Here is a 24831-nt window from a genome sequence, read left to right as displayed (position 1 = left end):
GTCAAGTGAACTTGAAGTAATAGGCAACAAAGAGTCTGCCTCATCAGTTTCATATTTGGATATTTTACTGACTGTAGAAGGTATGGACCAGCTAACAATTTAATTCTATGACAATCAAAATAACTTCAATTTTTTAATCGTTAATTTTCCTTATTTGTATAGTAATATCCTTAATTGTTTATGCCATTTTATACTGAATTTTACAACGGAATGACCTTGTCACCAAATAAAATTTATCATTAAGTCAAATGCTGACTGATTTTTTTTCATACTCATTGTTAGGCCATTATTCATATACTGAGTTGTCCACAGATTTTTTTCCTTTTTTCACGAACATGACAAATAGCACACGGTGGGTGTGACCGGTCGGCAGGGTATGCTCACTCCTCCATGGCACCTGATCCCACCTCTGATGTTTTTGAGCTCAGTGTTTGCTCTGCTCTAATTTTGTAATGTTTAATGGACTTTTGAGCTCGGATACTGTTATCTCCACTTATTTCACCTGATCAATACATAGGACTTACGATGGGTGTGACCGGTCAACAGGGGATGCTTTCTCTTCCAAGGCTCCTGATCCCACCTCTGGAATATCAAAAGGTCCTTTTTATACCCTCTTTACAGATTTGTATTGTTTGAATATTTTTGGAGATTGATACAGTTCGTACACTAGTATGTAATAATGAAGAGATTTATAGGAGTATACAAAGCAGATCTACAGGCATTCAGACGGAACAACATTTTAACTTTTTTGCTGATTATATTTACTTACATTCTGATCATTAAGCTTGTACCCTAAAATTTAATCTCTAAAGAAACGGGGAAATGAGAAATGATTTAATACATGTAGTAAAAATATGTATAATGTTTCGTAGGTTGAAAGATAAATCAAAGCAGAATAAATTAACCTAGATGAATAAAGTATTTTTATCATGAAATTCTTTTACATTTGAAAATTCCATGAATAATTTATTTTGTATGAAAAATTGGGTGAAAAGTAAAAAGGAGTATCCATACACCATATTTCAATATCTCCCGTTTCTTCTACTCATTCATGCATGATTTACAGATTTATTAGTATAAATGATAAGAAACTTTCAGAATTATAATAGCTAATCAGGGTGCTTTCCAAAACACACATAACGTGCGAATTGCATAACATAGTAAGCAAGTGCAACTAGCTAACGAAAGTAAATCAGTCGCAAGATTATGTAAATTGTTTTTAAAACCCGTTTATTACATAATGTGAAAAGTGTTAAAGGAGACATCCCATGTCAAATAAACAAAGAGAGGGAATGTACGTATATCTATCACCCGCTCTGTTGGTGATGCAATCCGAGGTTATCTATTGCAAGAAACACCTACTTAAGAATCTGTTCTCACAGTATGAACACAATACTCGTATATTTGGTAAAATTAAATGAAGCACCTGAAGTATGTTTAAACAGTATATATGCTACCCTCCTTGGTTGAAAATTAGCGTTAAGGACTCCCAAAGTATTACATTTTATTTTCAAGTAATTGTAGGTCACTGCAGCATTCAGAACATGACTGTTAGATTGAATTCAAAGATGCATCATCTACATCGTATGCTAGATTGTTCAATGTAGAATCTGATCTGCTCCAAATGTTTCTGACAAAGCGACCGTTAAGTTGGGATTATATTCACAATCTGAATATTGAATGTAAATATATGCAGCATTATTTTCATCATACATGTTTTATTGAAGATAGGACCTTAAAACTATAGAAGATCACACAGTTATCTGGTAATTGAGGTCAAAGCGTCATTGAAAAAAAGAAAAGAAATTGCACACTAGTTACCTTAGCAACACTCCTTCAGAATAAGTTCTTAAACATAGGTAATCAGAGATTACAACGAATGTTGTCTTAAAGTAAGTTAGAGTCGCACAATTAACTAAAATTCTAGAAGTTTACATCCTAAAATGCAAAATTTATGCAATTTTGATCTGATAGAACCTGCACTTACTTGGAAATAGACCTATCCAAAAACTTCAAACTAGTCGCCCATCAAGAAAATGTAATTCAAATTCAGCATCTGAAACAAGTATGAGATTGTTCATCCCTTGATGCACCATCTATGCAAGCTTGGTTAATATAGGTCTGATAGTTTCTTGCTGATAGACCTGCATAAATTTTACCTGCTCCATTATTTGGAACATGTCGGATCCAGCATCCAAGCAAGTCAATTATTTTAGATCCTTAGATGTATCATTCATGCAAGTTTGCTCAAACAAAGGGTATATACCTGCTTTAGAATGAACCTGCTCCAAAACCTTAAACCTGTTCACTCATCCGGAAAATATGTGGGTCAGATCCAACATCCGAAACAAACCTAGTAGTATGCATCCTTAGATGCATCATCCATGCAAGTTTAGTCATCATAGGGCTCATAATTACTTGAAAATGAGACCTCCTCCAAAAACATTAACCTGTTCAATCATCCGGAAAATGTAGGCCAGATCCATTGGTCATTTGCAAAATCATTTTGTTCAAACACATTCTGATTGCGCACACAAGTACTCTGAAGTTGATATCAAAGAGATGCTTGAGTTTCTGATTGGCAATATCTTATGTGGTTTTTGGAGACCAGGTATTCCAACAATCTATTGGAATTCCCATGGGTACCAATTGCGTTCCGTTATAAGCAGACTTATTTTTATATTCATTTGAAGCAGAATTTGTGCAAAATCTTATGCGTGAAAAGAAGAAAACACTTGCTGTGGCCTTCAACTCGACATTTAGATATATCGACGACGTATTGTCAATTAACAATGGTAATTTTCATACCTACATCGATACGATATATCCTAGTGCGCTTGAGATAAAAGATACCACAGAGTCTGACACATATGTTTCATACTTGGATACTGTAGACGTACTTTTTTCCACGGGGTCATAATTCCGCGGAATTTCAAAGACTGTTACTTAATGCCTTACATTTATATTGAGTACGCTTGGACAAATTTCCGCGGAAAATTTGTGACCGCGTACACACAAATTAATACCACGCGGAAAAAAGTATTTGATAAAAAAGACATTAATGGTAATCTAACAACAAAGCAATATGATAATCGTGATGACTTTAACTTACTTATGCAGCAATATACCTTCATCACCTGCATACGGAGTTTATATATCTCAGTTGCTTCGATACGCAAGAGCATGCTCGACGTATGAACAATTTCTAAAATGGGATAAATTATTGACAAGCAAGTTGATGAAACAAGAATATCAACAGTCTCGTTTAAAGTCATCATTTCGGAAGCTCTATGGTCGATACAATGACCTTGTCAGCAAATACAATTTATCATTGAGTCAACTGCTGACTGACGTTTTTCATACTTATTGTTAGTTCATTATTTATACACTGAATTGACGACGGATTTTTCCTTTTTTCCCGATTATGACAAGGAGCACACGACGGATGTGACCGGTCAACAGGGGATGCTCACTCCTCCATGGTACCTGATCCCACCTCTGATGTTTCGGAGGTCCGTGTTTGCTCTGCTCCTATTTTGTATTGTTTTATGGACTTTCAGATTGAATATTGTTCGTTATCTCCATATCTTTCTTTCATCCAGGATACGAAGCAAACCTGGTAGCATGCATCCTTAGATGTATCAGCCATGCAAGTTTGGTCATCATTGGGCTTATAGTTACTTAGAAATGAGACCCACACCAAAAACGTTAACCTGGTCACTTATCCGGAAAATATAGATCAGATTCAGCATCCGAAGCAAGCTTGGTTGTATGCATCCTTAGATGTATCATCCCTGCAAGTTTGGTTATCATAAGGCATATAGTAACTTGGAAATAATACCAAAACTGCACCAAAAACGTTAAACTGCTCCAAAAACTTTAACCTGGTCAATCCTTTGCTGATATTGCAGCATTTGAAACCTTATCTGGTACAATGAAACTCACTAAAAACATTTTTCTTGCATGTATGATCAATGTAGGGCATAGAAGTACTTAACAAAAAAGAAGAGGGTAACACATACTACATGTAGTAAGCTCCCCCAACTTCGTTGAGGTGAACTAAAAAGGAGTTCTAATGACCAGCGTCTGGTACAAACCCTTCGTGATCCCCTGAAGATTGGGGAAGTAGCAATTAATTAATAAAAATAGTTGTACATAAATATGATATATAAACGTATACGTATTTGTTTAAAAATGCTAGTGACGAGCTTAGTTTTAAATAAAAACTCAACACCTTTAAGTTATGTACGGCTAGAGATGTACGGCTAGAGAACGTAACTTTTAGATAATGGATTTGATAGGGAAAGAATCAAGCTCAGAAGTCAATGTAAACTAGTGCTAATTGTAACGGGGACCGTTACAGATGTTCCCCAAACGCTCCCCAACTCCCTTTTGGTGCCATATTCCCTGTAAGCTTCATTAAACAAACTCGATGCATTTGAGACTTTAATAACGTTTACCCAGAAGTTTACAAAGTTCATTCAAATTTTGCGTGCGCATGTGAATGCGTGTGCGTAATGACCATATCATCTAGATCTTGTCTACACAATCTATTTTTTATATACTACATATTAAAGCATTTAATCCAAAAGTATTAAAAAGATACGCTCATTCAAGTGTTTTTTTTTTTATTTTGCTCATTTCATGCACGTGCATACATGAGCATGGTGACCATATCGTCTTGTAGATGTCCGTTACATCTACCTATGTTCTAAATCCCACCCCGTTTGGTTGAAAACCAAGGGAGTTATAGCTGTTTAAAGTTTCAGCCAATCAGATTGCAGCGTAAGTACATGCACGTGTATGCATGTGCATGGTGACCATATTTTCTTGTAGTAGTCCAGTAAATCGATCTATGTTCCAAATCCCATCTTGTTTGGTTGAAAATCAAGGGAGTTATAGCTATTTAAAGTTTAAGCCAATCAGATTGCAGCGCACGTACATGCACGTGTTTTCATGATAATTGCTATATATCTTGTTGTAGGATATCCTAATGCATGGCTATTTTCAAAATTTCAAAGGATTTCGTCTAAAAATAAGAAAGATATTGAGACTTTAGTTTCAGCCAATCAGAGCAAAGCGCACGTGCATGCGCGTGAGATCGTGCTATTTTGACCATGTCATATTGTCTATGCTTCTAATATATCCTTATATCAAAAGTTTCAAAGCATTTCATCAAAAATTTTAAAAGTTACGCCTCTATCAATTAAATCGGTCATTTCACATGTTGCACGTGCACGCTCTTGCAAGCACGTGCGTGCAAAATGACCTTCGTTCCGCAAATCTACATAACATGTCTACTGACCCTAAAAACATTTCACCTTAGTCGGATGTATAGTTTACGAGATCATTCCCGGACAAAAAAGTACCCAGGAAGAAGAAGAAAAATAATAATAATAATAATAATAAGAAACAGAGTAAAAACAATATGTTCCCCAACTTCGTTTGGGGAACATAACAATACAAATTGGGAGCAGAGCAAACAGACCTCAAGAATATCCGAGGTTGGATCAGGTGTCATGGAGGAGAAAGCATCCCATTTCGACCGGGCACAACCATGTAGTTCTCTTTATCAAGATTGGGCATACGAACAAATCCGTAGAAAGTTCGAGAAAAAATAACCCACATGTGACCTATCAGATGGACAGAATAATTTCTTTCTACTAAAAACAAATAAAAAACAAATAAAATTCTAATCTTGTCGCCAATACAATCTATCATTAAGTCAAATGCTGGCAGATATTTTTTCATACTAATTGTTAGGCCATTATTTGCACAACAATGAATAGTCGATGGATTTTTTTGTTATATTCCTATCATGACAAGGAGAACAGTCGGCGGATGTTACCGCTCAGGAGAGGATGCTCACATTTCCATGGCACCTGCTCCTGGTGCCATCTCTGTTGTTTTAGAGATCTGTGATTGATCTGCTCCTGATTTGTATATTTTAACCATCTGTATTGTTTGAGCCTGAATACTGCCCGTTATCTCAATATATTTCCGAGATTCCAGAGATTACTTTTTTCTGAGTTTTGTTGAAATTGAAACATATTATTTTTGCGATAGAAATAAAATTAACGTATTTTCAAGCAACTTTTACTTTCAATCTTGTTTTGCAACCGATTTCACCCACCATTTGATCTGGTACAGTGACTGTATAATATCACAATTGATTATTTACAGACATAGGAGCTTTGAAAACCAGATATACTTTGAAAGAGAAACAATGAAATTGTCACTTTTGATGTCGAAGATGTATCAGAATTTGAATGGCAGCTTTAAGCATATTTGTCAATGCAAGTACATATCATACAGGTCTTTATTCATTGACTAAAATGTGCTACTAATTATACAGTCTATTTATTTCCTTTATGCCTTCAAATAACAAATTTTCCGTGATGCAGAGATACTGAGTTAAAATAGCTACATGTTATGGAGAACATTTTGGTGTGGGTACTTTCAAAAGATTTTCGTGTACACAATTAACGCAAAACTGTTCCTGAACTCAGACCAAAGAATGCGTTTTAAAGGGAAATCTTGTAAATTTCACGAAGTTTCTTTGATGCGAACATTTTTTCTATTATAAAAGGGTTAGGCTTATATCAACTTGTTTTGATCAATTCTGATTTAGCAAGGCAAAAGGCTGCAATATTCGATCTTTTTTCATTTGTATTCTATGAGTTTCCATTTTTATTATATATTTCTCAATTAATTAAACTTGTTTATTACTTCATTTTTAATGAAATATATGGAGATAATGGATATTTTTCAAGCTGAAATATCAATTAAATTATACGAAATTGGAGCAGAGCAAACACGGACCTTCAAAACATCAGAGGTGGGATCAGATGCCATGGAGGAGTGAGCATCCCCTGCTAAATGGTCACATCCACCGTGTGCTCCTTGTCATGATCGGCAAATAACGGAAAAATCTGTCGATAATTCAGTTTGTATATAATGACCTACAATAATTATTGGTAAGAAAAACGTCAGTCATCATTTGACTTAATGATAAATTGTATTCGCTGACAAGGTCATTGTATCAACCTAGAACGTACAAAATGATGATTTTAAAACAGACTGCTGATATGTTTGTTTCAACAACTTGTTTGTCAATAATTTACTTTGTTTTAGAGAGCATGCTCTCGCGTATAGAGTCAACCGAGACATATAAACCCTGTATGCAGATGATAATAGTTTATAACTGACTGTATAGATAAGGGAAGTTAAAAAGTTAAAAATCATCACGTTTATCATAAGGCTTAGTTGTTAGACTAATGTTAACGTCTTTTTCAAGAAAATATCTAAATATCAAACAGACGTGTCAGACTCGGTGATCTATTTTATTTCAAGCTGACAACGGGATTTATCGTATTGACATAAGAATGGAATGAAACGTATGGAGATCAACGAACAGTATTCAATATCAAAGTCCATATAACAATACTAAACAGGTGCAGAGCAAACACGGACCTCCGAAACATCAGGGGTGGGACCAGGTGCCATGGAGGAGTGAGCATCCCCTGTTGACCGATCACACCCGTCGTGTGTTCCTTGTCATGATCGGAAAAATCCGTCGTCAATTCAGTGTATAAATAATGGACTAACAATCAGTATGGAAAACGTCAGTCAGCATTTGATTCAACGATAAATTGTATTTGCTGACAAGGTCATTGTATCGACCATAGAACTTACGAAATTGTGACTTTAAACGAAACTGCTGATATTCTTGTTTCATCAACTTGTTAACTGATAATACATCATCGATGTAGCTAAATGTAAAATTAAAGGCCATAGCAATTGTTTCTTTTTGTGTCACATATAAGATTTGTTACAAATGCTGCTTCGTATGAATACAAAAATAGGCCTGCTTATAACGGTGTGCAATTGGTACCCATGGGAATTCCAAAAGGCTGTTAGAAAACATGGTCTCCCAAAACCTCATAGATATTGTCAATCAGAAACTTTTTTTTATTGAAAAAGCAGGTAGCAATTATCTCAAAAACTTTAATTTTAAGACGAATCTTAATTTTTTTTATTATCGGAAATGGTTGTATATAAAGTTGAAAAGTCATAACTTTTAATGCTGTTGATTTTGTTATAATTTTGTGATTTCAAATTTTCCAAAAGCTTAAGCATCAACTTCTGACTTACACCACTTCCAGAATATATTGTTATATATTACTGCTGAAATTTCTACTTCATTACTTTTAATATATTAGAGAGGTGTAAACAAAAAGGCTTGGTTGAAAAATATGCATGCAAATGAAAATGACAGCAATGAATTGGAAAGTTAACAATACAATTGAAAAATTACATTTGGAGAGTTATAGAATACAAATGGATAATTATAGAATACAAATTGAAAAATTATACTTTACATGTGGAAAATTATAAAATACAATAAAATATGATAAAGTACAAATGTAAAATTATGAATTACAAATGAAAAGTTTTAAAATAAAAATGAAATTATGTCATCTGATACAAATATAAATTACACAATACAAATTCATGCAATTAGATTTGACGACTGATTAAAAATGGCAAATATCAATGATTGCAATGTACATTTGCGTGCTGTAATCTCAGGTCAAAAGTTCTACTTCCATGTATTTCATTCAGTTTACATAACTGATTCTAAACTTTCTCCTTCACTTTTGTTTTGGTTTAAGAAAATATTTCAGAGTAATCAATTCCTAACATAAAGATGAATGTACACGGAAGTATGTTTTAAATATCAAAAATTCATAGAAAGTTAAAATTTTATGTTAGATTCCGAAAATTGGAACAGATCATAAAGTTTGAAGATATAAATTAATGATGTTTATAACACGCTGATTACTTAAGGTTGAAGTCTTGAACATGTATTGCAATAAGCACATTTTTAAGCTCTTTAAAGCAAGTCCACCAATTCCTGAACCCTAAACAAATATTTTCAAAATTGAAATCCCATTTTTATAGAAATTTGAATAAAAACTTTAAAAACACGCGGTAAAACTTGTTCAGTTTACTCATTAAAACATGACCCAAGTTGTTATTTTACAATACAAATAGGAAATTAAAGAATATAATATTATGTAAAATTTAAACTAATTTCAACATTCGGCAGGGGATGCTCACTCCTTCCTGGCACCTGATCCCACCTCTGATGTTCTGGAGGTCTGTTCGCTCTGCTTCTGATTTGTATGGTTTAATGGATTGAGCTTGAATACTATTCGTTATCTCCATATATCTCATTAACAATTGCTATGCTTTATCTCGTAATATGGACATTTTTCCTCATCAAAAAACATTTTCATGTTTCTTAATAAATAAAACCATAACTTCTTTAGTTGCTGCCCACATCTTCATTAATCTTAATTATCTCTGTCCTAGATCATTCTCTTCTGTGGTTCTCTCTGAAGGTCATAAAAAAGAAAGGGGGTTTCCATTGCAAATTGGACCTATGTCAAGTAAAAGTGAAATTCTTCAGGAACAAACAAATAAAAATTTTGTATTAGCTTAAAGACTGTTATGTTGTGATGTCATTCCTGCAATTAAAAAAGCCTTAGCAGCAATTGGCTAGGAAAAAAAAACACATATCAGATTTTTTACTGCCGACCCACCCCCCCCCCAGGGGGTCATGATTTGAACATGAAATACCTGAAAGTAAAATATCACAGAGATGTTGGCTAAAATATTCCTATGTAAACTGCATATCCATAAAAGAAAATACAAAATCAAATCTGTATAAAAATCAAACTGCTTCATAGTCCGAAAAATCTTACGTTTTCCTGGCTTTTTTACGATTTTGATATTTTACATATTCCTATTTTAAACTTTGATCCACCATTTTGTCCCCATACCCCCGGGGATTGCAACTTGAATTAAATTTCAAAGTCAAAAGTTATCAATAGTACAATACTTAAAGAACTTACCAATACAATAAAGTTTTTATGGTTCATTTATGAAATAAATAATCCGTTGAAAAAAGGTTTTGTCACACTGTCGAGATTTGTCTTCATTTCGTGCATTTTAAAATCTTGTATGTCCTGTTACGAAATGTGGAGTTTCGATATTTTCTTTTAATTCCTATGTAAAACTTGGTGATTTTGGCCCCAACCCCCGGGGGTCATGATTTGGCATTGTGGTTTTGATAAATTCTGATTTCGGCATTTAGTTCGGTTCATAAGTATCGAAAATCAACTCCTGTTGAAGACGGTGAAATTTTTTTCCTATATATTCCTATGATTTGATGGGCCATTTTGGCCCCACCCAAATATCAGTTTTCGTAATGGCGCCGATTCCACATGACGTTTTCCTTTCATGTAAAATATCAAAATGTAAAAAAGATTTTAAAAGATTTTTACTAATTGCTTCAAAGGAGAAAACCTAAGAAATGTTTTCATAAAACACCTAAAAACACGGTTAAATGCAATGTCAAAAAGAACAACTCTTCTGGAGAAAGCTCGGGTCTATATATTTATCCTAGTCTGTCCGTCTGTCACACTACTTTTTTTTTCAAACTACTCTTTTGAAATATAATATTGTCTAGATCTGTGGATGTGCAAATTTAATTTTCACCTTGGATAACAACTTGAGATACAAATAAAACTTTTTTTTTTAGAACTCTCCGTATATTTTACTCAATTGTAGTTATTTCATCTTTTGTAATATGATCGATGGTGTCTTGTAGATGTGCAAAAAGGTTCCAGAATTAAATTTTCCTAGAGGAGGCGGCTTAAATTGAAACAGACATCTTTCTTCAAATATTTGGTTCCCATACCTCGCATTAAATTATTTTCTATTTTTGTACAACTGGTTACCCTTTGGCTTCTTATGTTAGTATTTCATGAAACAAATTCATTATAGTTATAAAAGAAAGATAAATGTTTTCAAAAATATTTGGCCACATTGGTCTCCCAGAAAATTGTGAAAAGTCCAGAACAACAGGAAACGACCTTTCCAATGTGATTTATCTTCTGTGTGAAATATAAATGGAGTAGTAATTCTAGGAATCAACTGGCCACAGAAATGAACATTCCGATACTTTGTTGCACATATTTGTTTGCAAAACAAATTCATTTTTATAGTTTCTGATTCTTTGGGTCCGTGTTCCAGGAAAAGGGGAGGGGGGTGTCCAATGTCATTTTTCATATCATTCACATTTTTGTAAGCAAGCACGTGAAGTCTTGAGAATCATTTGTATATTTCAGATGTACATTACTTTAAGTCAAGAGAGATAACTCTATGACCAGTGTCAATACTCTTAATATTTTATTAATTTCATAAGTTAAAAGTTTCGTGTTCAAGCAGCTATAAAATTTTAATCGTGTTGTGAAGATTTTACTTGAAATGCAAAGACCCTCTAGTGAACCATATTGCCTCAGAAAATTGCCTTTTGATTCTGTAGTGAGCTAGAAAGCCCATAGGCTTCTCTTACTTCAGTTTTAAAATAGCTGACTTCAAATTAACTAGGGGCTACGCCTAAGGGTCCTAGTTGTTGTATATAAATCTAACTAGATATTCATATTTGGTAAGAATTTATTTCTGCAGTGTTTTTTTTTCAGGTTATAACCATGAAATAAAAACAAACAATGCATCCACAAATCATCATAGAACATTGTAAATATACCCAGTAAGAATTTTCATATCCAAGTCTATTACTTCCATTAAAAAAACTATTATAGTCAACATCTGATAATAATCATCTCTGATATCGCATTTTGGCTGCTATATTTCTCAAAATTTTAAAATTAAAACAATTGAGAAAGAAAAATCAAGGCTGTTTTCTTATAAAAATATCATTTTGCAATTTTATCTTTCAGAAATGTTGTTTAAAACCCTATATTACAAATTACAATGTCTAGTCATTTTATACCTCAAGCAAACCTCACTTGTCTTGTACAACAAGCACTATTATATACACTTTTCCTTCTGACATAAAACAGCATACATCACAGTTAGGTACACAAATTCCTGTATTTTATAATCTCCCTGTCTCATTAGAGCAACCATCCACCCAACCTACCCCCTCCCTTCACTAGCAATACTGTTCATCAACTGTCTTTCCTCAACCAATTTGTCAAAATTTAAAGTACATATCTGTACCTGTAAACTATTACTTCTTAGGACGGTATTTTGTGATAAAAATTGTTGAGTTTTATGATAAAATCGCAAAAAGAAAGTACATGTACGAAGGTTGTCCCATAAAATCGTGGACAAAGCGTTTTTCTCGAAAAGTAATGGTCGCACTAAGCTGAAAATTTCAGTAAATGTTTATTTATCATATTTAAGTGCATGATGATTTTTTTGATAAAATATAGGCAAAAATAAAGATTTTATTATGCTTGAATGTGCACGGGGTATTGTCCTATACAAAAAACCAAGGTTTTATTAAAGAATACACAAATTTGAATTCAAAATAAAAGTTTAAATACATAAGATTTGGATTAGAATTATCCTAATTCAATTCCACAATCAATTTTGTAGTCTTTGTAAAAAAATTAAGGCATTTGGTTAATTTTTGGCAGTTTTCAGCATTCGAAATGGGAAAGTGGTAAACACAACACACGAGAAATGGCGACGTTTTATGACGTTACACCGGAGAGCAGTTCCGTTTTAATTCGATGTTGTAATGACACCGTTAGAGACTTGAAATGACCATAGAAGAAAAAAGATTATAAAAATATCACCATATCTTAAGTATACAAATGAAATAGGAGTTTTCTTCTAAAATTTTAGCGAATTCTTTTTTGATCCAGTCCCTGGGGAGTACAAAACATACGGACAAACTCCTAATGTAATAGCAAAAGACGCTGTCACAGTAGATCGCCGATATGAGACTTTCTATTAGTTGAATGATGGTGAGAATATTGTCTGTAACTTACTAATAAATCTTCAGAAGATCACATAAGGGTGCCAATTGGTTCTTTGGCTCTTTATGGAGACTAAAGAATGTGTATCAATGAAATTCCTTCAAATTACTCATCCAACTATTTTCAGCAAAGATAAAACGTGACGCTGTTTTAGACACTTTGATATAATCCATCTGATACTACATGGCATAAAATCACATAATTTGTTTATTTATGCATATATTTATCTGAAATTTTGTGTATATTACTAAAATATGTACTAAATAATAGTGAAAATTTCAGAACGCAGTGATGTTTATTTTTTACACTAGACAACTTGTCCACGATTTTACGGGACAACCCTCGTACATGTAAACTAGATGTAATTTGGTTTCAGTTACCTTAAAATACATACTGTTACTGAAATTGTCAACTGAACACAAAAGAGCACTGAAAATATAGAAACCTTCACAACTGTAGACACAGGGTGAACAGATTATACACTACACACTAACAGTGCACAAACTCAACAACAGTGACAAAGACTGCTCTCCACTAAATAAACTGGTAAAACACACAAAGATTTTCAATTTGTTGACATGAGAATTGTTAAAAATCTGGCTGAAACAGAATATACGAGGGCCGTTCAAAAATTACGCGGACTTGTTGCACAGAAAAAATATCTGGCGACATAATCGGGCAAAATTTCACACATAATATAAAAGAATCTTTATTTATATGGTCTTCAAAATTTCGTATCAAAATGTTGTAAATTGGTATCAATTTTGACAGCATACATATCATTGAGTCACGGACACAAAATCTTCGTCACAGGCATTATAAAAAAAATATGTGATTGAGCTTTCATTTTCATCCATTTTCCCAACCTACTGTACAGTTTGAGTTACCTTCACTAGCAATACTGTTCATCAACTGTCTTTCCTCAACCAATTTGTCAAAATTTAAAAAATGCTGTACCTGTAATATATGTGGTACTCTCAATCACGTTCTTTACACCGGATAAATTTTGTGATAAAAATTGTCCTCCCGTATAGCCTTTTTTACAGAGGTCTAACGGTCTAAAATTTCAATTTGCTATTTGTGGACGAATGTACAATGTAGTTTACTACATGTTTTATTATGCATATTTTGGACCTATGTTGGCGATATCTCGAGCATTACACATAATTTAACAAAAGTGTGGTGCGCTGTCAATTGTCAACGTCACACGGTCGAGCACTGAAAATATAGAAAAATCACATATTTCTGTAGACACAGGGTGAAATCAGATACATATACACAATTTACACACTATATTTGAGTGCACAAACTCAACAAAACAGTGACAAAATTTTTTGACTGCTCTCCTCTAAATAAATATACCGATAATTTTAGGTTTTTTTAAAACACACAAATTTTCAAAATTTGTTGACATATTTCTGTGAAATTTTAAAAATCTGTGAGAGTAAATAATAGCAGAATATAAAATGTTCTGATCTTCATTTATATCCTTGAATGTGAAAAGAGTTCTATGCTTAAAAATGGTAATAATACATGAATAGAATAAGAGATATCGTAAAAGTCAAAATTGATGTAAATTACAAATGAAAACCTGAGATGATTGAAATTAAAAAGTAAATTTTACAAAAGTGTAGCAGTGAATACAATACATTAATTCAAACAAAATATTTCATTCAAGCAAAAAAAACATTAAAGAGGCAAAACATAAAACAAAAACACTTTAACCAGCATCTACCCCATTTCACTGATTTATAGATTTAGTAAATACATGTATACACATGTAGTGTATGAATTTTCAAAACAACATAAAGCTGAATTAGCACACATTGAAGTGATATGTATAAATAAATAACAAGTCTGGACAAAAATAGATAAGTTTATAATAAGGATGAGATCAGCAAGAACATTTACTAATCCCATGTACAAGTACACAATAAGTTATAAATAAATGATAGAGCTGTCTTTCTCTAAAAATGTTATCCACAACCTGATGCATGAGTAATTCTTCCTTCTGTAACAGATCACTAATTATGAAATCAAGGTGTGGAAGTAAGTACATCACCTGACGTAGCTATCACAGGTGTAATAGAGAGATAAGTACACAGGTCACCTGACTGGATGTAAATATCACAGGTGTCAGAAAGTTGATAACACAGCCACAGAAACAGAACCGCTGCTTCCTCAATGGACGGAATATTTCATTCAGATCAATACTGGAGATTTCACAATGGTTCAGGCTATCACAAATGTATGTAAATTATGTAGTGCTGCCAAAAAAAGATAGGATATTTATGCAAAAAAAGGCATTAGGTTTTCATTAAGCATTTCAGTCATTGCATATCACAGGAATTAATTTGTTCAAGTGAAATCATATATATTCAGCTACTTTACATTATTGTACTGGTAGCCAATACCATGAAGAAAATCACATAAAGGCATGAAATCTGCTGTTTATACATTAACTCTGACATTCAGACTGACAATAATTCAGAAGGAAGAGTTACCCCTACCTCCCTAGTTCTCCAGCATCACTGGTTCATCCTCCATATCATCTAAATCGGGTACCATCGCCTCTATATGTTTTTTCTTCCTCTTTTCTGACATTTCTGTAATAAAACAATAACTAGACTTAGAAACTATTCCAAAACATAAAAGAATATCTTATATGGGATCCCTTTTCAAAGAGAACTCTCAAAAGCAACATTCACATGCACCTAACATCAACATATGTAAAATTATATCCAAATACTTGATATCATCATCACACACTGGTATTAATCTAACACAATGACTGTAGTATGTAGAAATATAAGACGATAAATCTTCATATATAATGGATTGTTTTACAATTACATGAAAAAATCATAAAGCAAATCAAAAATGCTGAATAGGGTAATATTTACTGCATTACTTTTCAGACACTATTTTCAGCATTATTTTTTCTGAATGTTTTTCCCCCTGACATTTCTCACCATTTTCTAACGTCACGTTTTCTGCTGGTAATCCCAGCATTGATAAATCAGAGAGTCCATTTAAATCAGATCCATAATCTGGCTCTTTGTTACGTTTGCTCTTATGCTGTCCAAACTGACTTCCTATAAGAGTTTCTGTATCATCACTATTGTCTATATGTCCATTCTCCATCACAGTTTTACTTGTAGCAGAAACTTTGGCTTTCTTCTCCTTTCTCGGTGAAGGACTTATGTTTACTGAAAAAAAGAAAAAACAACAGTATAATTATATGGTTTTAAAGCAAAATCTTTGATGTTGATAACCTTATATTGGATTTCACTACATTTACTGTACATTTACACAGCAATACTTAAGTAGATTGTTGATATACATGAATCAGTAGCAAAAAGATAGGAAGAGGTTAATTCTGTAAAACCAACAACTGATGTATGAATATTTTCAAATTTCTCTTGCACTTGGGTGCACTTAAACTTCTTCATGTACATTTCCACATTTAAAATGGACATTTCTTTTCCCATACCCATCTGGATTTTCCTTACCCATAGAGTTCTGAGGTAGTCCCTCCAGCAGCCTGGCCCCCTTGCCCAGTTTATCACACATGAGGGCGATGTGTTTCTTGACCTTAGTGGTGTCTTCGGGTATCTGTAGAGGTTGAGGATTCAGGGTCTGGTCCTTGGAGGACTTGGCTAGGGTGGTCCTCAGTAGGTGTGTCACAGCGGCGTCCACCGACTCCTGCCAGCCCTGATTAACAACATAGATAAATGTCAGATGTAAACTGTTAGCAGGTGCCTAAAGGTATGGCTTTGTGTCAAGTACAGGCATATGTACAGATTCAACAGTAAACATGATACAAGTACATAGAAACTTTCCATAAATCATCAAAAGTTCTGAAGTAAAAGCCTTTTATATGAAAAATTTCAGTTCTAGTAAAATTCTGATTCAGGTAGTTGAAACTTTAACATTACCATTCTTTTGCTCCTTGTTTCAAGATAAAGTGTACAGTGTATTTACCGGTTCATTATACACATTTTTACTCTATATTGTGTAGCTCCTTGTTTCATGATAAAGTGTATAGTGTATTTACCTGTTCTGTGGAGCTGGAGACAACAGGTGAGATACAGTTCTGTAGAACCTTATACTCATCATCTGACATAGTTGTCCACAGCTTAACCAAGTAATTAAAAAGATAGGTTCCACTCGACAGATTCAGGGCGGCCACTTCCTGCGACTGGTTATTCTCTTCTATTGTATCAGCTAAATGTAAGATCTGAAGAAAAAATAAACCATCGCTCTGAAATCATCTCGTAAATTTACACTACCTTATTTTACAACTAAGTTCTCGGAAATTCTACTGAAATAATTTTTGTGAAAATACTGCTATGGACAGTGTCTGTGGTCAAGAAATTATTTCTCCTACAAAACAATTAACTTCATGGATATACCAGTTACCTGTCTATAAGTGCCCTCTAAGAGTGTATCTAAATTAGATAATGGAGCAGGAGTCTTGTCCTTGAATCGCGTCAACAGTCGCCTCTGTATTGCACGGAACTGTGAAGCTCGCTGGTTTAACATTTCTTTACATCTCTCTGCATTCAGTCTATGCTGTAAAAATATTTTGTAAATTAAATTAGTTCTCACCTGATATTATTGAAAATGATTTTATGCTAATTTTCTTTTTGAAATACTACTTTATAAATGTTTTGGAGCATAGCAATGAGCATATGAACAACTTATCTAAACCTATCTGTAAACTATTATCAATCTTCCAATTTCTTTAAAACCTTCCTAAATATATCATCTTTCTTTAGTCCTTACCTCAAAGTGAGCATCAATCAGATCAAAATACTCCTGTATTGGCAGCTGTCCAGTAAAATACAGTGTAAAGTTGTCATTTTTACTTCGATTGAAGTGGCTGTTTAGTCTCCCTGCTAGTTCCTTTACCATTAACCACATGGCTTCAAATCGGTCACACTGAAGGCGATACCTCTCTACAATGATAGTTAGTCAATAGTGCATAATTCATTGAAAATGTTTTTGAATAGTTTCTTTGAAACCAAGTTAAACTCTGATGGTGAAAACTGCCATCAAAATAAAACAAAAGGTCAACCAACAATTATTTTTGAAACAGATAAAATTCAATTAGTAAGTATCAATGTAGGACATTTAATGAAAATCTTTTAAATCGATCTTAATATACACTGTATTTGTATAAATGAAGAGCTAGGATCTAAAGGTCAAACGGAAGGTAATGGTCAGAATATTTTGTCTTGAGAAACTGAACCAAAGTGGGACAGAGAGATGGAAGCAAAGAGGGATAGGAGACAGATTCATCAAACACTATTTGCTTTATCCATGTCAGGGCATAAAGCTTCAGAGTGGATGTCTGACTGGATATTTAAGACCACCACACACTTACGAGAAGTCTTGGATGCCAGCACAGACACAATAGGGCCGTTTCCATAATACTGAAATCCTAATGCAGCACCCTGTCCTCCTGCATTCTCACCAAGTAGATCTACAAATTCAAAAACACCTTACTTGTATTTTTTATCAATACAGGTACCACAATCACAGCACAGAAAAATTCAGTTATGATATTCTCACTTTATAATTAACTCAAGTTTATAATTTATACAATACCAAAAAATAAAAATCTTTTTTCTAAAGTCATTGCAGAAGTATTCAATTGTGTTATGTTCACAAACCTGGAAAGACTTCATTTAAGTTAGCTGGCGGCTTGTTACTATCCAGAGTTAGTTTATACTCAGCATTCTTCACTGGTGGAATTGGTTTTATCACAAGTTTTATAGGGAGCTTTGCCCTTGCTGTGGCAACTCTTGGAGCACCTGTCAATGATGAAAGATTTGTAAAAATTGTACAACAATATGCCAAATACCATGTGCATGCACAAAAATTATATAGAACTAATAAGTAGTTTACAATCTTTGGAGGGATAAGGACAAAAACAGAGAAGTCAGACCTGATGCACTCATGTAGTTAGCTGACACAGAAATAGACATGTCAGCAGGCAGTGCCTTCCCAACCATGAAGAATGCCACAAAAAATTCTGACGGATTACTGGGATCTGCAAATAGAAAGTCAAATTATGAAGCAAAAAATCAAAACAAAAAAAATTTGCTAAAAAGTAAATACAAGTATTAACATCATGATGGACATTAATGAAATATGTTTTAATATAAGTAGCATATTAAATATGCTTATTGACAATTTATCTTAATTTTTTTTTAATTTACTGTCATTAAATTTATTATTGAATATCTTACCAACAGAGGAAATCTCAAACGAGGTGACATTGGCCTTGAGCGGCCAGCTGGCATGGACATGCATTTTAATATGTTCTATGGTCAATCTGGCCTTGACCTGAACACGGACTGTGATGGAGGGCACAGGGTCAGGGTCATCAAATTCTACCTCTGTAGCCATCTAAAAAAATCATATCCATTTGTTAGGCAAATGTAACATACAAATGAAGCCTTTTAAGATTTAGAAAAGGTCTGTATGTGCTGACATTTATCTAAGAAAGATAACTTGTCGCTATTTCCAACACCTTAAAAAAAATATGTATTAAATTCACCGAGTTTTCAATATGGAAAAAAGAAAAAATCTTTTCCTTGCTTAAAACTTACAGAAACATCATCCAGGTTGGGATTGACTTGTGCTAACAGCTGTAAGTCATCTTCCTGTTTCTTCAGATTGGGCATCAGAACTAAATCACAAAACAGACACCTAATTATCAAAGTGAATATACTAGCAGTAGTAAATTTATCTCTTTTTTGAGGTTCAGTACAATAAGGAGCCAGGGTTAAGAGAACCTTTTCAAGACTGAAAGGATAATAATGAGTTTGGACCCACCCTCCTGGATCCTTTGGGGCTGACAATGATGAAATTTACATGATGTAAGATCAAAACTTGGCTAAACTGGTTTTATAAAACAACAGAAATATAATTATAATGATCAGCATAACAAACATTAAAAAACAAAAACATTAATATGTGACTATAGTGACTCTGATGATCTTTTAACTAGGTTTTACCAGTTTTATGTGAGGACTGCTTGATTCTCTTCTGAAGCTGTGCCATTTCTCGATCCATTTCAGCGTAATTCAGTTCCCGGGACTCGGGAACAGGAGGGATGAACAGAGCCGGATCTGTACCGAGGTAGGAACACTCCAGACGACCTTTGTCAGACAAGGTCACTATCACACCCTTCAGATCTCTGTAATTGATAGCAAAAATTTTTTTTGTTAATCAAGCATACCTAAAATCTTACAATGAAAGTTTGCACTAAGAATATAAGAAAATGCCTGGTTCACATTTACCGGTATACTGAATTTTATCTTAACTATAGATACAGGTCAAGGTAACAGGTAAAAAAAAAAGAATTTACTTTCAAATTTAAGATGTATGTTGCACTGAAAAACAGTGTAAATCAGCTTATTTTTTCATACCATTGTGTACATGTACATTTTACTTTAATACATGTACCTATCTAATACCAAGTGTAAAAAATATGCACACCTGCTAAATAGTTTACCTGAGCTATTCAAAGCATTACAAGCTTTAATATTGATTAAAAATCAATGACACACAGGAAATTGATAAAGTTTGTGATCTTAACACGAATGTTATCATTTAAAATCAATCCTTATAACGAATAACAGATGTCTTGTAACTATTCTCGTTTTTAAAAAAATCCCCCCGCTCCAACCCACTGCCCTTAACCTACTGTACCATGCTCTGTATATGTGAGAATATTAATAAAACTTACTTTATCCTTTAAATTAGTTGCATTTGTTTATACAAACTGTTTGCGAAAAAGAAATCTTACAGTGTATGCCGAACAATATTCAAACACTGCTGCCTCAAAATGTTTAAATCTAACTGAAATTGACTTACTGAAATGTGCCAAGTCTAACTTGGACAGGTGTAAAATCTAACTTGGCTGCCCACTTCAGGGTAAAGTCTTGGTAAACCATCAAAGAATTTGTAGTGTGAGTAGCCACCAAACAGTTCACAGTATTTTCTACAACTACATGTATATACAAAAATTCAGGTTGAACTGTAGAATCCAAATAAAGTAATATTCAAGGTTCAGAAGAAAATCAGTTTCATAAATCAAAATATTTGGTCAGATTATTTTCCAAACACGAAAGGATATGGTTCTTTACCTGAACAATATGGCAAAAAGCAGCTAGGTTCATACTCTAATTTCTTCATCCATCTTAACTTTCCCATTTCAGTTAGGCAAAATATGTTTCTTTCTCCTGTAAAAATTCATATATATTTTGAATGTTATGGGCAAAAATAAAAAAAAAAAAAAAGAAATATTAAGAGAATGTGAATTGTTAATCAAATTCTATTGAAATTAAACACTAGCATCAACAAAATAAATCCATACTTTCTTATATTTCTTATATGTGCATATGTCTCATATGTATTGATTACTGACAAATGTTCTCTTGTTTAGATTTTTATCAAGGAGGTGTATCTTAACTAGCTTTCCAAGCATGAACATATTTATGTTCAAGCATGAACAGCCTTTCATTTACCTAAGACCATAATAGAAGGTGGACAATTTTCATAGTTTACAACCACCAAATCTAAGGCCTGCTCTCCAAGATTGTAGAACCAATCCCACTGTCAAATAAAATTATAAATATCAGCTTCCCAAATGACTTTAATCTGCAGTATAATTGGTAGAGATCTAAGAAGTGTTTTTTTTTTACAACAGTCTTACCGTGACTCTTTTTCCAGATTTAATGTTCTGAGATTCTTCTTTTGTTTTGGCATCAGTAGCTACAGCTAGTACTTGGTACCTGCAAAGTTAGGCAACTTTCAAAATATGCACTGCATTGTATATCATTTGTGATTTGATGCAACTTTAAAATAGTTATTTATCAGACTGCATCAGGTTGTGATCCATGAATGGGACTCATGAACATGGTGTAAAAAAAGAAAACTTTAATGTTGGTGACCTGTCAGACTTACTTGTAGCACTCTAGCTGCCATGTGGATGAGACAGTTACAAAGCTATCGGATTTTGGCATGTATCTTATAGGGCCTGGTAAAAGAGCACCTGGTAAAAACCGACAAAAGGAAAAACTCTCCTGCTCAAAAATAGAGACTGTGCCATCCATCGACTGCACACAGATAAAGTCTCTTCCTGTTATAAAGAAATTGTATATCAATGTTAAATCCAGATCTGGATATAAAGAGTAGGCCAGTAGAAGTAATTTCTAAGTGACCATCTTTGAACTACAGTCAAACTTGTTTTAAGAGGCCACCTTTGGGAAGTCCGGAAACTGGCCACTTAAGACAGGTGGCCTCTTATTCCAGTTTGTCCTCAAACAGGACATTCGGTCAATAAATAAACAACATTAAGCACTACAGTTAAATTGATTAATCATAATTAAACAGGTCAATTTCACAAAAGCTTTTTATGTGTATATATGATAATTCAAGCTTATTTAAAAAGAATGTTAAAGAATTCCAAATGTTTAGGTTTTGTGCATGTTTCTATTCCTACATAATAATTAAAAATCTTGCATTCATCAGTGTGCTTTTGTTACATTAAAATATAAAATTCTTTTAATTTTCATTTGAAGAAATACATACAGTGCCTGACTATTATCCTTTTTTTATAAAGAAAAAATACACAAAAATACAGTTTAATGGTAAATAAAATAAAGCAAAGAAATTAAAAATATGTTCACTTTCATGAGTTAAAAAAAATGGTCAGCAGTATAACACCCCCCCCCCAAATTAATTAATTGGTAATTAATTTACTTGCTGATGTTTTTAAAGTCTGATTAATCTTATTGTTTATAAAGCTTTATAAAAGAATTTCTATGTAACATACACAGACACACAAATGAAATTAAGCAGTTGACCAGAGAGATGTATTTAGGCAGTTGAAAATCATTCCATAACACAGGTGTCAAGTGCAGCAGAGCGTAACTAATCCCTATTGATCGTCTCTTGATAGTGAAATTCACGAGATAATCATGGCATATGAAGCACTTTGTTTTCACAAGAGTAGCAATTAGGGCTTCTACATGGATTCAAAATCTAAAAGGTGTGAATTTCTTTAGCTAGAGAAAAGTATCAATTGTAATTTAATTCTTTTAATTTCTCAATCGGCGATCTTGAAAAATAATTACAAATTGATCTAACAGGACAAATATTTTATTTTCATAAACACAAACAGAGTTCAGCGTAACTAAAAGCAATTTGTTTAATTGCATTAATAGGTTAAATTGACTAGCGAGGATATAATTATTCAAGCCAATGCGTTTAAAAGATGTGATAGGATCGCAACAAGTGACGAAATGGCCGCCTATTACAGTGTCAATAAGGCTGTTGGGGGAGGATTTGAGTGGCCGCTGGCCGCGTTACACAGGTGGCCGTTTATTCCAGTTAAAATATATAGGAAAAATCTTCGGGGGGAACTGAAAGTGGCCGCTGACCGCAAGTGGCCGTTGATTTCGGGTGGCCGCTAAGACAAGTTTGACTGTATTGATTTTGGAGTAGAAATTTTAACTTATGATTGAGAAAACTACCTTTTACACCACCAAATGGACCATAACAAAAGTTGAATGTTGTTCTTTTAAGATTATGCTCAAATGCAAGGTTCAGCTGAAAATGCCTGCCATGTTCCACAGCACCAGATGTCACTGAAATGTATGTCATGATAATTATATCAATGGAAACTCATACCTTTTATTTTAAAAAGAACTTATATTAATTGCAAGGTCAACTGATACTTAAAATATAGAAGTTATAGTTGGTTACCTGCAACTTTATAAACTGCTAATTTTCTTGGATGCAGGACTGCTAAATGTAAATTTTCTGTCCCTCTGAAAATTTTGTATATCATACGTCAAATAAATAACTGATTAAAATTCAAATGATTTCTGTTCTCCAATGCTTGGCTTGCAAAAAATATTCAGCTTTTTCGTTACCATGTTTACCTTCTCTTATTATAATTATTTTTCACTTGTAAAGAAATCTCAGGTTGTGTTCCGGGAAACTGATGCATGTACATGATGCAAAAAAGAAATATTTATTGTTAGTAAACTGTGAACAGTGTACTTACGATACAAATTTCCCTGCCTCCAGCTGGAGTATGGGTTCCGGTAGAGACGCCTCCAACAGAACATCCTCGGGTTTATAACCTGACCAAGCCCCGTCATCTGCCTTTGTGGGCTTCGGATTGAAGATTCTTAATATGCCATGGTAGCTTCCAATGATAATTTTGTCTACAAAATAAAAAAGTCATTATAGCCAGGTATCTTTCATCAATAAATAAGATATGAATACATCTGGAAATATTTCAGATTTCAGCCATATTCAATGGTACTACTTATTTGATGAATTTCAGACTGAGTTGATTCAGAACACAATATTACAAAATATTACTCTGCATTTTAAGCACTCATACGAAAACAACAAATTGCTTTAGCATGTGGAAGAAAATGCCTGATTACCTAATTCATCACTGGCATTGTCAATATTGGCTACACAGAGACATCCCAGATCAAACTCCTCCTCTTCACCGACAGTGGTGGACCACCAGTCCCGAGCTTTGAACAACGACATTGCCCTCTTTAGCTAAGTAAAGTCTGACACCTGTATCAGAAGGTAAAAGAGGGTGAAACGTCAACATGATAAACAGTTTGAACTTGGAGAGAGAAAAATTATTTATGCAGTGCATTTCATGATAAATAAAAATTATAATGTATGGGACATCCATATACATGTAATTATTCTCCATGGACAAGTATGAAGATGATAGTTTAATTATACCTCCCCCCCCCTCAACTTCAATTGTTTTTTTCAAATCTGATGTGATATCAAAAAGTTAGTTTTGATGCACAGATGTAACAGTTATTTTTGCCATGAAAATGTGATCTTAATATACCCACTCTGCTAAATTAGAACACATTTATCCAGTGGAACACTTACTTGCATCATTATG

At 33.6% G+C, this 24831-nt stretch overlaps 1 protein-coding gene across 1 annotated transcript; it reads right to left on the bottom strand.

The window, feature by feature from the left end:
• Positions 1–14321: 14321 nt before the first annotated feature.
• Positions 14322–24501, bottom strand: LOC134233974 (protein PTHB1-like). Its single transcript, XM_062716025.1, has 22 exons — positions 24341–24501; positions 23950–24112; positions 23646–23710; positions 23414–23527; positions 21843–22017; positions 21592–21670; positions 21404–21491; positions 21023–21118; positions 20751–20883; positions 19889–20070; positions 19481–19560; positions 19118–19277; positions 18814–18918; positions 18539–18679; positions 18250–18348; positions 17649–17821; positions 17283–17435; positions 16918–17100; positions 16373–16574; positions 15833–16069; positions 15371–15466; positions 14322–15127 (listed from the first exon to the last, which is right to left on the bottom strand). Exons 1-21 carry the CDS (start codon positions 24450–24452, stop codon positions 15375–15377), a joined length of 2832 nt encoding a protein of 943 aa, XP_062572009.1. The 5' UTR covers positions 24453–24501; the 3' UTR covers positions 14322–15127; positions 15371–15374.
• Between the last annotated feature and the right edge of the window lie 330 nt (positions 24502–24831).

The sequence above is a fragment of the Saccostrea cucullata genome, unplaced genomic scaffold (genome assembly GCF_032062105.1).
Source record: "Saccostrea cucullata isolate Sc308-1 unplaced genomic scaffold, CSIRO_AGI_Scuc_v1 ctg81, whole genome shotgun sequence".
In the NCBI taxonomy this organism is placed as follows: Eukaryota; Metazoa; Mollusca; class Bivalvia; order Ostreida; family Ostreidae; genus Saccostrea; species Saccostrea cuccullata.
The sequence above is the reverse complement of the archived record's forward strand: the minus strand, read 5'-3'. Positions and strand labels throughout refer to the sequence as shown.

Excerpts from the sequence above, each read along its gene's own strand:
- LOC134233974 (XM_062716025.1), bottom strand. The coding sequence starts at position 24,452 with ATGTCGTTGTTCAAAGCTCGGGACTGGTGGTCCACCACTGTCGGTGAA. Across the intron at positions 22,018-23,413 it reads TCCATTTGGTGGTGTAAAAG|GAAGAGACTTTATCTGTGTG; the intron begins GTAGTTTTCTCA and ends TCTTTATAACAG. Across the intron at positions 15,467-15,832 it reads AAACGTGACGTTAGAAAATG|AAATGTCAGAAAAGAGGAAG; the intron begins GTGAGAAATGTC and ends GTTTTATTACAG.